Source organism: Balaenoptera borealis (genome assembly GCF_965194805.1).
Source record: "Balaenoptera borealis genome assembly, chromosome: 15".
Taxonomy (NCBI): Eukaryota; Metazoa; Chordata; class Mammalia; order Artiodactyla; family Balaenopteridae; genus Balaenoptera; species Balaenoptera borealis.
The window spans coordinates 33,415,076-33,428,117 of record NC_138871.1 but is presented as its reverse complement, the minus strand read 5'-3'; the positions used below and the strand labels follow the sequence as shown (position 1 = coordinate 33,428,117).

Genomic DNA, 13,042 nt, shown 5'->3' with positions numbered 1-13,042 from the left:
TAAGAGTATCTTCATTTGTCTTGAGTATACTAGATTCTTGGCTTGGCTGACCAAAATAACAGGAGAGGTGAAGAGTGTAACTCTTATTTACATAGCTATCTCTTAAGTAAGACTGTATCCCCCAGAGCTCCTTAGTGTTTGTTTACTGCATCAAAGAATCCTATATCCTTTACTCCTGATCGGCCATTTAGGTTGTACCATTTATAGCATGCCTCTGATCAGTCCCACAGAAACATCTTTTCATTCATTCAATTATTCATTCATTTAACAAGCGTTCATTGAACAAATAGTAGTAATATGGTGGCATTAATAATGCTATTAACAACAAGAACAGAAAAAACACCCACAGTCATTTATTGAGCCCTTTTTATCGGCTAGACCCAGTACTAAGATATATTTATTTCATTTAATTTTTAGAAAATCCTGTAAAGTTGGTTGATAATATCCCTGGTTTACAGACCAGGGGAGTCTGAAAGTTTAAATCAACTTGTTCAAGGTCAAAGGTTAGGAAATAGCAAAGCTGATATTCAAAATCTGATTCTTTTATTTCAAAGACCATTCTAATAATCATTACACTAAAGCAGTCTTTCTGTTATATGCAAGGCAGTATGCTAGAATATGGGATTAAATGAATAAAGATGAATAAGACATAGTTGATAAGAAGCAAATAGTTTTATGGGGGACATTATTCAAATCCTAAAATAAAGTGACAACACATTGATTTTTATGGGAGCCTTGAGGAGGACTACATAAGCCAGCTCTTCAGAGGAGAGGTTGGAAGAGAATAAGATAAAAATGGGGGATAAGGGCACTGACAGTGTCATGAAATGAAGAGACTCTGACCCAAGGCATTGACATTAAGGATGATGCAAAGGCATTGGATTAGAGAAATATTTAAGAAACTGCAGCACTTGTTGCTTAGATCTGGGGAAAGTGAAGGAAAGAAGAAATGAAAGATAGACTTCCAAGGTTCTGGTTAGAACGAATAGATAAATTATATTGGCCAAAACTATGGCCAGAATACAGAATACAGAGGGAGGATTTCAATTTTGACATTTTGAGTTTGAGGTGCATAGGATATTGAGGAAGAAATGTCCAGCTAGTGGTTGAATATATGAGTCTGAAGCTCAAGAGTGAGGCTGGGGCTGGAGTTTAGGAGTTTTTAGTCCTTAGCATGTGGGTGCTAATGGGATTGATGCAGGAGTTTTAAGGCAATTTATTAGCACAGACGTTCTTTCCAAGGGCAGCTTGGAAACAACAAATTACTTCATTGAACTTGTATCGGGGAAAGTTCTTTATCCTGTCCCTTGTAGTGTATTAAAACTTCAGATGGGGAATTCCCTGGCAGTCCAGTGGTTAAGACTCTGTGCTTTCATTGCCATGGGCCCTGGTTCAGTCCCTGGTTGGGGAGCTAAGATCCTACAGGCTGCATGGCGGGGCCAAAAAAAAAAAAACAACTTCAGATGGTTGAGGGACGAGGGAGGGCTTATTGGGCAAGTTAACAGGCTACTTTAATAGCCTTAATATGGTACATTTTAGCCACCTTCAAGCACCAGGGTCACCTTCCATTAGCTCCATGCTCCCCGGTCCCTGAGGTCTCTAGCATGTATTTTTACAAAGTGTAGGAGGTCTGCCTCTTCTGTCATGAATCTCTAGCCTCCCACACTTCATTCTTCACATTTTCCTCTCATCTAGGACACAAGCCATGTGGGTGCCATAAAATGTGGAGCTCTCTGCCTTCCCCTACTTCTTCCAAGTACAGAGCACCCTCCATCTTTCCTCTTCTCTCATTTGCCAGTTCAGTGACTTGCTCTGGCTCATGAGTTTTATAATTGGCACAGTACGAATTTATGTCTCAGCAAACTTACAAATTACTGCATGTAATAGATTTTTGAGACCGTTTATGAATAATTGAAACCACAAATGTTAAATTCTTGAATGCCAAGGGCCTACTGAATATCAATATTTCATGGAGTTCCATAAAGAACATTATGAATTCCAGTTTTTATGCCTCTTAAAATATTTGAGAGCCCCTGATCCATAGTATTGATATCTGTGACTTTATTACTCCTTTCTCTTTTGGAATAAATTAACATGTTCAACATATTCCTCGTGAAGATATTAAAAAAACAAATCCTTCTTTACATTTCATGGAAGTAGAGGGAGTTGAAATATGATGCTTTACATTTCATATCTTTTATTTCATTTCTTTGGTTTGCTTTCATTTTTTAAGTGGTAATATAGTAGATGCTTATTGTCAAAAATTAGACTATTCAGACGCATGTGAAGTAAAATGAAAATCTTAATTTGCCTCATCCTTCAGTCTTATTGCCTACTGGTATTTTGGTTTGCATCCTTCTAAATCTTTTCATTTGGATTTACACAAGTAAGTACTCACATAGATATATAGGGAATTTTTTTTTACAAGCTAGATGGAATCATAGTATATATATATTGTTTAATTTTAAAAATCCTTAGATATATGTAGATCTACCTCATTCTTCTCAACCTCTGCACAGTGTTTCATAGTAAGAATGTATTCTACTTTATTTAACCATTTCCCTAGCTGTGTCGTTTTTTTTCCCCCTATACTAAATGTGACAGGACGTTGAATGGGATATTTTTCCCTATTGTCAACAAAACTGTTGCTGAGGCCCAACACTGAGGACAGAAGTACTGTTAAGTAGCTCATGTTTGAAAGGAGCCCCCCAGCAGTGAGAGCTAGACTTTCCCTGTGGGGCTTATTGAAAGGGGTGAGAAGTATTCACTGTTCCACCCCCAGGCTTTATACAAAGAGAACTGAGAGACAAGGAGGTTTTAAGATCTGGGAGAGGGCTGTGTTTGGGGGAAGAAGTTATTTTCTCCCTTTCTAGAATCAAGAGAAGAGATGTGCTCTAAGAGAATTTATTGTGGCATTTTGAGACACCAACAGGAAAAAGAGACTGACATTTTATTGGACCTGCTTAGCCAGTGGATTTGCTGACTTACCCCATTACTGTCTGAACAGAAAAAAAGAAAATTGGTGAGCGTTGACCCAGTGGGGGGGCTGCCAAGTGGGGAGGTGGATCAGAATTGCTCTGTTACCCCACCCCCGCCAGGTCCAGATCCTGGCATGTGTTAGTTGGTCCTGTAGCAGAGGGAGATGAAATTGGGGTGTACTTGAGCAGCTTCGGAGGAAAGAGTGTATATGTTAGCGGGATGTGGCATGAAAGCCACCAGCTGAGGGCCAGCTCCAAGAGGTAGTCACATGATTGGTTATCTATTACCTACTATACGAGAGCCATGATTAGATCTAGATTCTTTTTGCAAGGTCTTTAGTCAGTTTGGATAACATTTTAAAGTTGGCATACTGTGTTTCTTAGAAAAGAAAAACCTATCAAAACACCTAAGTAATTAGTCTAAAAAAAAGTCATGCTGATACCTTCTCAAGAAATTTGAGCTGTTAGATATCACATAACATTAAAACCAGCTTTTTCTGGAAGACAGCCAGCATACATGAGTTCTTAGTTATACATGGGAGTGAACATTCACGTGTATCTAGTACGTGGTCATCACATCCTTACCAGGAGGACTGAGGTTTATCTGAGCAATGTTGTCACTCCACAGGAAGTATAAGTAATTAAGAGGTCATTTTTAATAGGATAAGACTAGGCTTACTCTTTGTACTTACTGGTGGTAAGTACACATTAAAAAAGGTCCTGTAGTGCTAATGAGAATATTTACTTGATTTAAGATGCCTTTAATTGGTTAAACTGAAACTCATATTCCTACCACTTCAAAGGAATCATTTATTTTCTAAGTTGCTCATAACTTAATGCAAATTTTTCTGTGAAGGAGGAGCAATTTCATCATTCAGCTGTAGGAAAAAAAATCATGATTATATTTAGAGGGTAGAAATAAAGTATTACAGTAACTTATAAGAAATTATAAGAACAGGGCATAAGAGTGTGACACATTCTTTTGTTTTGTTTTTTTTTTTAAAGACACCAATTGTACTTGAACATTTGTTAGTTTTTTAAAAAATAATTAATTAATTAATTAATTTTTGGCTGTGTTGGGTCTTCGTTTCTGTGCGAGGGCTTTCTCTAGTTGCGGCAAGTGGGGGCCACTCTTCATCGCGGTGCGCGGGCCTCTCACTATTGCGGCCTCTCTTGTTGCGGAGCACAGGCTCCAGACGCGCAGGCTCAGTAGTTGTGGCTCACGGGCCTAGTTGCTCCGCGGCATGTGGGATCTTCCCAGACCAGGGCTCGAACCCGTGTCCCCTGCATTGGCAGGCAGATTCTCAACCACTGCGCCACCAGGGAAGCCCTGGTGACACATTCTTGAACAGGAAATTTAAGAGCCTAGTAGGTTTTTTGGGAAAGATTATATTCAAATGAAAGCAACTGTTGCATTATGTTTCATTTGTATTTTTCTGGTTATTTTTCACTGAATGTTTGACACGATTGTAAAGGTTTGATACAGCTATAAATTCCTTTTCTAACAACAGTAGACTATTTCAAAGTTATTAAATTAGAGACAGAGATAATGGTATTTTTAATAACTTTAAAATGTGAATCTTAAAGTTTTAAAATATACATATTGCATGAACCTTGTAGTTTCACACTTTTATGCTTAAATTTACATATTTCTTTTGAAACATGCTTTATTATTTATTATTTACTTTCTGATTTGTGTTATAGGAAATGTCACAGTCATTTTCTGCAATCACGTTAGATAACACAGAGGTAAATAACATGATGACTAATGCACAGAGAAATGAAATCCCAGTAGAGGAAGTTGGTAAGGTTCCTGAACATAAAATCACCACTAAGGGAACAGCAAATAAAGACAGCAAGGCGAGGAGTTGTTCTGAGAGTTGTTTGAGTGCCCAAGGCAAGTCCTTCCATGACGAGCCTCAAAGATCTCATCCTGAGTCTGGCTCTGATCCCTCCGATCCTGAAACTTTGCTTGCAAAGGCAGCTGGTTCAGTTCCACAGGGTTCTGAAGAAAACAAGGTCAAGAGGACATCCTGCATGTATGGGGCAAACTGCTACAGGTATGAAGTAAAATTACAGCTAGCATATAATTCCATTACTTCAACAGCATAATAGCTATGTAGATACATGCTATAGTGTGTTAAAAGCCTAATAAAACCCATTGGCCTAAAGGTTAGGAGCTTTATCATGTTTCTCCTGGTTTGCACTTTCTCAGTATACATTCTGGCAAATCCTGCTAGGGGCTTTTAAAATATTGTGGGGGATTAAGTGTTTCATTGTAGATATACTGATTAATACAGGGATCTGAACTGGGGAATCCAGACTTGAAAACAGAATCACTCAGATCGAAATACCTGCTTATGTAATGTCTTATTTAGATGTTGGAAAGATGGCTTCATAAAGAGTTGCTGTATACAGTATAACTCTCAAGAGAATTCTAAGTTGTGTTTAAGCATCTTATATTTGTGCATTTTCCTTTATATTTTTCTAATGGTGCTTTTGAGTCACTGTGATGCCTTCTAAAACAACTGAATATATATTTTCTGGATTGATTGGTTACTCCTATACTTACTTCATTTGATAACACTGTACCATATTTTCTAATTTCATGCTTTGTGAATTAGTTTTAGGCTATAGTTTCTCTCTGTTTATTCTAGCATGTTTATAATTACCCAGCCCTATTTCAGAAGTATTTCTTTGCCATTCCAACTTATCAAACCAAGTATCTTATGAGTACATTCTAATACAGTTTGTCTTCTATTCGATAGCATATTTATATCACATATTCTGTTAATTTCTCATTCATTGTATCTCTCTTTAAAATGCAGTGCCATTATAACACCTGAATAATTATATTTTTCAATTTCAACAATTATAATTTATGCGTTTATTCACAATTTTGTCTATTTGCAATGGCCTTAGTCCTGCATATGGAACATAATTAATAAACTTGTGAAATGGAAGTATATAAACCTTCTATTATTTTGGATTTTTGAAAAATCCTGTTTGGTATCTGTATCAGTTCACTAGAGCTGCTATAACAAAATGCCACAGATTGGGTGGTTTAAACAGCAGAAATTTATTATCTCACAGTTCTGGAGGCTGAAAGCCTATGATCAAGGTGTTGGCAGATTGGGTTTCTCCTGCAGGCTCTCTCCTTGGCTTGCACACAGTGCCTTCTCATTGCGACCTCACGTGGCCTTTTCTCTGTGCATGCACATCTCTGGAGTCTCTTCCTCATCTTATAAGGACATCAGTCATTTTGGATTAAAGCCCTACCCTCATGACCTTATTTAATCTGAATTATCTCTTTAAAGGCTCTGTCTCCAAATATAGTCACATTAGGGGTTAGGGCTTGAACATATAAATTTGGGGGTAGGGAACACAATTCAGTCCATAACAGTGTTTGGCTGGTATTTGTCTTTGTTAAATGTGATTGAATGTTTTATCAAGATCATAATGAATTCATACATATTTGATGATGATACACGTTAGTTTTAACCAGTCATAGCTTATGAATAGTTTTTTTACTTTTTCACTAATTTTGATATACGTAATTAATACCTGAGAAATATTTGCCACTGAAATCTTTAAAACAAAATGTTTATATTTGTAACAAAGGGGGGAAAATAACCTATATTGAGTTCTTGTTATATACATCCATCTTAACAATCAGTTAAATGTATCTTTTCTCCAGCCTCAATGCTACTGCTTTAGCTCATGCCATGATCTCTCTGGGACAAGTGAATCATCTCCTAAGTCTCTAAACTTTCTGTCAGGTTCATATTCCTTCCTCATTGTTGCCTGAATGATCTGGCTAAGAAAATAAAAACAAAGATAAGAAAGAAGAGAGAGAAAAAAATCTGACAATATTACTCTCTTTTACAGAATCCTTCAGTGGCTAAAGGCCAGATTTCTTAGCATAGTCTAGAAGACCCTGCACTCCCAGTCATTCTTTGGACGCACCATGCTGTCATGCTATTGTTAGGTCCTTTGGATGTGCTGTTCCCGTTTCCTCTCTCCTGTCCTGCTTAAAGACACATTCAGTTCCTTTCTTAGTCCTTTTCTAACATGTTCATTCTTCCCTAAATTGCTTATCTTCTATTCTACACAACATTTCCTCGTACACTTTCTAATATTTGATATTAGATCTGATATTTACTATCTAATCATTGATTTCTAATTATTTATTTACATGTTCTGTCTTAATAGAAAATTATTGCTCAGGGGTAGTCTTATTCACTCCCTTGATGTTACAGTATTAACTCCCAAGTCTGTATCTCCAACACAGATTTCTGTACTAAATTTTACATCCAGATAATCACCACTTAAATCACAGGCACTTCAAATTCAACCTGTCTAAAGCAGTCACATCTTATTTCAATCCTTTGTGAAACGAAAAAACAACAAAATAGCATTTAACTTTATAGAAACTGTTGCTTCCAAAAACTTCTTTTTGAAAATTTTGTTCTTCTGGGGCCATATAGTTTTTCTGTTTAATAGCATATGGTTCCATTAGTAAACTGCTTTTAAAAATTGGACAGAAATTGAAATGTCTCTTATTAACTTGTAAGAAATTTATACCTTAATTAAAACTTGTAGATTTTATCTCCATAAGGTCATATAAATTATGAGTTAATAGTCTATAAAATAAGGGTTTTATCTCTAATAAAGGTGATGTGTCTTATTGAGGACCAAAGCTCCCACTGAAAACAACTAGCAAAGCGGAACACTCATGCTTGAGAACATTAGAGGCAGTCAGGACCTTGAGGCTTCCTTTTCTCTTGTGACATTTGCCAATTTTTTAGTGTTCCAGACTGAGGGCTAAAAGGACAGGCAGAGTTTTGGGCAGTCTCATGGAACTTAGGCAACTTTTACATTTCTTGCCTTTGCATTTGGCAAGAAATCTTTGACAAATCCAATGTCATGAAGCTTTCCCCGTTTTCTTCTAGAAGTTTTATATTTTAGGTCTTACTTTTATGTCTTGGATACATTTTGAGTTAATTTTGTATATGGTGTAAGGGAAGTGTCCAACTTCATTCTTTTGCATGTGAATATCCTCTTTTTCCAGCACCATTTGTTGAAAAGAGTATTCTTTCCTTTTGGAATGGTCTTGGCAACTTTGTTGAAAAATCATTTGACCGTATAAGCAAGAGTTTATTTTGGGCTGTCTGTTCTCGTCCATGTGTCTATATGCCTGTCTTTATGTTAGTACCACACTGTTTTGATAACTGTAGTTTTGTAATAAGTTTTGAAATCAGGAAGTGTGAAACCTTCAACTTTTTCAAGATTGTTTTGTCCATTTGAGGTCCCTTGAGATTTCACATGAATTTTAGGATGGATTTTTCTATTTCTGCAAAAAAATGTCATTGGGATTTTAATAGAGATTGCTTTAAATCTGTAGATTGCTTTGGGTAGTATTTACATCTTAACAATATTAAGTCTTCCATTCCATGAACATGGGATGTCTTTCCATTTATTTGTGTCTTCTTTAATAGAAATTAAACCTGTGTATGTCTTTCACCTCCTTACATTTATTTCCTAACTATCTTATTTTAAAATGTTATTGTAAATTGAATTGTTTTCTTAATTTCCTTTCGGGATTGTTCATTACAATTATATAGGAACACAACTGGTTTTTGGGTGTTGATTTTTGTATCCTCCAACTTTGCTGAATTAGTTTATTACTTCTAACAGTACGCCAAAAGTAGAATGTTCACGGCAGTATTATTTATAAAAGCCAATAACTAGAATGAGTCCAAAAGTCTATTAATAGTAGAATGGACAAATAAATTATAGCACTTTCATACAGTGGAATGTTACACAGTAATAAAAGTATACTACTGTTACATGAAGTAACGTGGAGTAATCATACAAACATAAAAAATCATTCTCAAAGAAGTACATACTATATATTTCCATTTTAATTCAAATATAGGAAAAACTAATATGTTGTTTGTAACATTGCTTCTCAAAGTATGTTCCAGAGGCCCTTGCAGGTCCTGGTCCCCAAGATGCTTTTAGGAAACCTGTTGGGCCAAAACCATTTTCATAATAATACTTTGTGTGTGTGTGCCTTTTTCACTCTGATTCTCTCACTCACAAGTGTACAGTATTCCCAGAGGCTACATGATTTGTGTTAATGATTGAATGCAGAAGCAGATAGGAGGAGAATTCAGATGCCCTCTATTAAGCCAGACATTAAAGAAATTTCCAAAGTATAAAACAATGTCTCCACGAATTTTTTTGGAAGATAGGTATTTACATTAAGATGTGCTATTTATGATAATATGTAAAGGGTTTATTACTATTATAAATTAAATTTATTTTAAAAATTTCTCATTTTTAATTTCTAATAGGTTAAATAACCCACATAAATAAAAGTTCTCTGGAGTTTTAATAGTTTTTTTCCTGAGACTTAAAAGTTTGAGAAACACTGTTGCAGATGACAGGATAGTGGTTACCTTTGGGTAGTAAAATGGGTTTAATGATTCGAAGGGGACATGCAGGGCTTCTAGAATGTTGGTAATATTGTTTTTTATCTTAGCAGAGGGAGTGTAGATGTGTTCACTTTATTAAAAGTCTTTAAAAGCTATGTATGCTTATACTATTTATATTATCCTGTATATTCTGTTGCATATAGCCTATATAAAGTACTGTTTGCAGATTGTCCGTTGGCATTCATGGTCTTCCCCATGTCACCAGAAATTTATTTTGCTACCATGAGAGTTCTGCACTGACTAAATGTCATGTAGCATGTTGGTTCACGTTCTAGAATAATCAGATGTGTATTGTTTGGTTTCCTGCTATATCCTATTAATTATTTTTTTCTAATTTATCTAGAAGTCTACTATATCCTATTAATTATTTTTTCTGACAGTATGTTTATCACTCTCATAGGAAGAATCCTGTCCATTTTCAACACTTCAGTCACCCTGGTGATAGTGATTATGGAGGTGTACACATCACGTGTCAAGGTGAGGCTGATGACCGGCCCGAATGTCCCTATGGAGCATCTTGTTATAGGTACGTAAACCTGAAGTGTTTGGTTATACTCCTTTTCTGCTTAATCTCTGTTACTTATTCAGGAGAAACTGCAGGCAAGCTTCTCATCTCAAGCCTTTAACTTTTAGTTTTTAAACTTCTGTAGGTAATAGGTTTTCATTTTGTTAATAGGTAGGATTGTAATGTTTCTTTTAGATAATTCTAAATTGTTGAAGTTATTAACATTATAAATGCCTAAAATTTTTCCTCATTTCTAACTTTCTGAAGTGTAAATCAGATAATTTAAAAGCTATCAGTGCTACCCCATTATACCTTCTATGCAGACTCCTTAGTTTGACATAAATCAATTCAGGATGTTATCTCTGCCTCCCTCAACGCCTGCCAGTCCACCATTCTTGCCAGCCCATGAAACTCAATCCTAAAAGGAAACAGTACCTCCCCTCTCTCCTTCCATAGCATCTTGTACTCGTCTGTATCATGCACAGTAGAATTTATCTCATGAGATTGTGTTTAGTTCTTTCCTGGATTGACTTCTCCTCCAGACAGTAAGTTCCTTGACAGTAAGGACTTTTTTTTTTTAAGCATCTTTATTTCTTTTTTTATTTATTTCCTTTTTATTTCTTTATTTTCTTTATTTTTTTGGCTGCATTGGGTTTTAGTTGCGGCATGTGGGGTATTTGTTGAGGTGTGCAGGATCTTTTGTTGCGGTGCGGGCTCTTCCTTGTGGCGCGCGGGCTTCTCTAGTTGTAGAGTACGGGTTTTCTCTCTCTAGTTGTGGCGCTCAGGCTCCAGGGTGTGTGGGCTCTGTAGTTGTGGCACGCAGGGTACAGAGTGCATGGGGTCTGTAGTTTGCAGCACGTGGGCTCTCTCATTGAGGAGCACAAGCTCAGTAGTTATGGCATATGGGCTTAGTTGCCCCGTGGCATGTAGGATCTTAGTTCCCTGACCAGGGATTGGACCCACGTCCCCTGCATTGGAAGGCAGATTCTTTACCACTGGACCACCAGAGAAGTCCCTCCAGTAAGGACTTTTTATCTGCAACTTTGTTGAATGAATGAATGAACTTGAAATAAATCAAACTACCAAAGAAAGAAGTAGGATTCCATTCTTAGAGAGCTTTAATTCTAGACAACTGTCTTTCTTAGATAATTTTGGAATACAGGTTACTGAACCTACTGCCGTTTTTGAAATTGTTGTTATTTCTATGATTTGGTTTTCAATAAGAAGGCGGAGTATATGCCCAGTAGTGGGATTGCTGGGTCATATGGTAGTTCTATTTTTAGTTTTTTAAGGAACCTCCATACTCCATACTGTTCTCTGTAGTGGCTGTATTACATAGTGGCTGAATTTACATTCCCACCAACAGTGCAGAAGGGTTCCCTTTTCTCCACACCCTCTCCAGCATTTATTGTTTGTAGATGTTTTGATGATGGCCATTCTGACTGGTGTGAGGTGATACCTCATTGTAGTTTTGCTTTGCATTTTTCTAATAATTAGTGATGTTGAGCATCTTTTCATGTGCCTCTTGGCCATCTGTATGTCTTCTTTGATGAAATGTCTATTTATGTCTTCTGCCCATTTTTGGATTGGGTTGTTTGTTTTTTTGATATTGAGCTCCACTGTGTATTCTTGCCTTCTTTATCAAAGATAAGGTGACCATATGTCACCTTATTTGGGTTCCACGTAAGTTAAGCGAAAAAATCCTCCTTGACCTTTTTTCCGCATGCAATTCTCTACTTAAATATAACAAAAACGTTTTGTTTTTAAAACAAATTGTGATGGGCAATGAAAAGTGTACACTGTACACTTTTTTTGTACAGTGGATACTGTACAATAATGTGGGACAGAAGAGATTGTGGGGCAAGTGAAATGAACCACCACTAACCACACCAAAGGCTGGTCTTCATCCAAAGAAGGTGATGTTGTGTATATGGTGAGAGTCCTCTATTATGAGCACCTTCCGGAAAACCAAACGATTAATTCCAACAAGTACTGCTCCCAATTAGACCAACTGAAAACAGCACTTGACAAAAAGCATCCGGAATTAGTCAACAGAAAACACATAATCTTCCTTTAGGATAATGCATGACTGCATGTTTCTTTGATGACCAAGCAAAAACTGTTAGAGCTTGGCTGGGAAGTTCTGATTCATCCGCCATATTCACCAGACATTGCACCTTCAGATTTCCATTTATTTCGGTTTTTACAAAATTCTCTTAATGGAAAAAATTTCAGTTCCCTGGAAGACTGTAAGAGGCACCTGGAACAGTTCTTTGCTCAAAAAGGTAAAAAGTTTTGAGAAGATAGAATTATGAAGTTGCCTGAAAAATGCCAGATGGTAGTGGAACAAAACAGTGAATATGTTGTTCAGTAAAGTTCTTGGTGGAAATGAAAAATACGTCTTTTATTTTTACTTTAAACACCGAAGGAACTTTTTGGCCAACCCAATACTATGATACCATTATTAAATAAATCTTTAATATCTCAATATTCTGTCAGGTATCCCAATTCCCTTATAGTCTCATAATATTTATTTTTCCTTTTGTATCTTTGCATCCAGATCCAATTAAGGTCCATGTATGACAGAAAGTGGCCATGTTTCTTAAGTTATTTAATCAATAGGTTCCTCTTTGTTTTTTCCCTTGCAATATATTTGTGTAAGAAAGCTGACCATTTGTACTGAGGAGTGTCCCTTAGTCTGGATTTTGCTGATTGCATTACCAAATTGTCATTCATTATGTTCCATTGTATTTCCTCATAATTGATGGTTAGAAGCTAGTTATGTGTTCGTTACAGATCTCTTACTTCTAGTAGTACTTTATCTCTGAAACACTACCTGAGTTAGAGATTTCACTCTGCCTTTTTGAAGATTCAGATTCAGAACTTAAGCCTCTCAGACCTCCGAGGAACTCAGCAAATATTTCTTGGGAAAAATCAGCCTTGTGTTTGGGGTTCCTTTAGTTTCTAGACTGTTGTGACAACTCCATGAGATCATGATAAGCTGTACTAATTTCTCTTTCCTAAAATAGTGTGCCTCCACTTGGTCCAAATCTTATCCT

General features: G+C 36.5%; 1 protein-coding gene across 7 annotated transcripts in view; it reads left to right on the top strand.

Annotated features, from left to right (window-relative positions):
- Window positions 1-13,042, top strand: part of APLF (aprataxin and PNKP like factor) — a 91,859-nt gene that overhangs the window by 57,923 nt on the left and 20,894 nt on the right. For all 7 annotated transcript variants that reach the window (XM_082356377.1, XM_082356383.1, XM_082356382.1 and 4 more), the window contains exons 7-8: window positions 4,683-5,038; window positions 9,879-10,004. In XM_082356377.1, coding sequence (XP_082212503.1) covers window positions 4,683-5,038; window positions 9,879-10,004 — 482 coding nt within the window. The remainder of the gene's footprint in view (window positions 1-4,682; window positions 5,039-9,878; window positions 10,005-13,042) is intronic.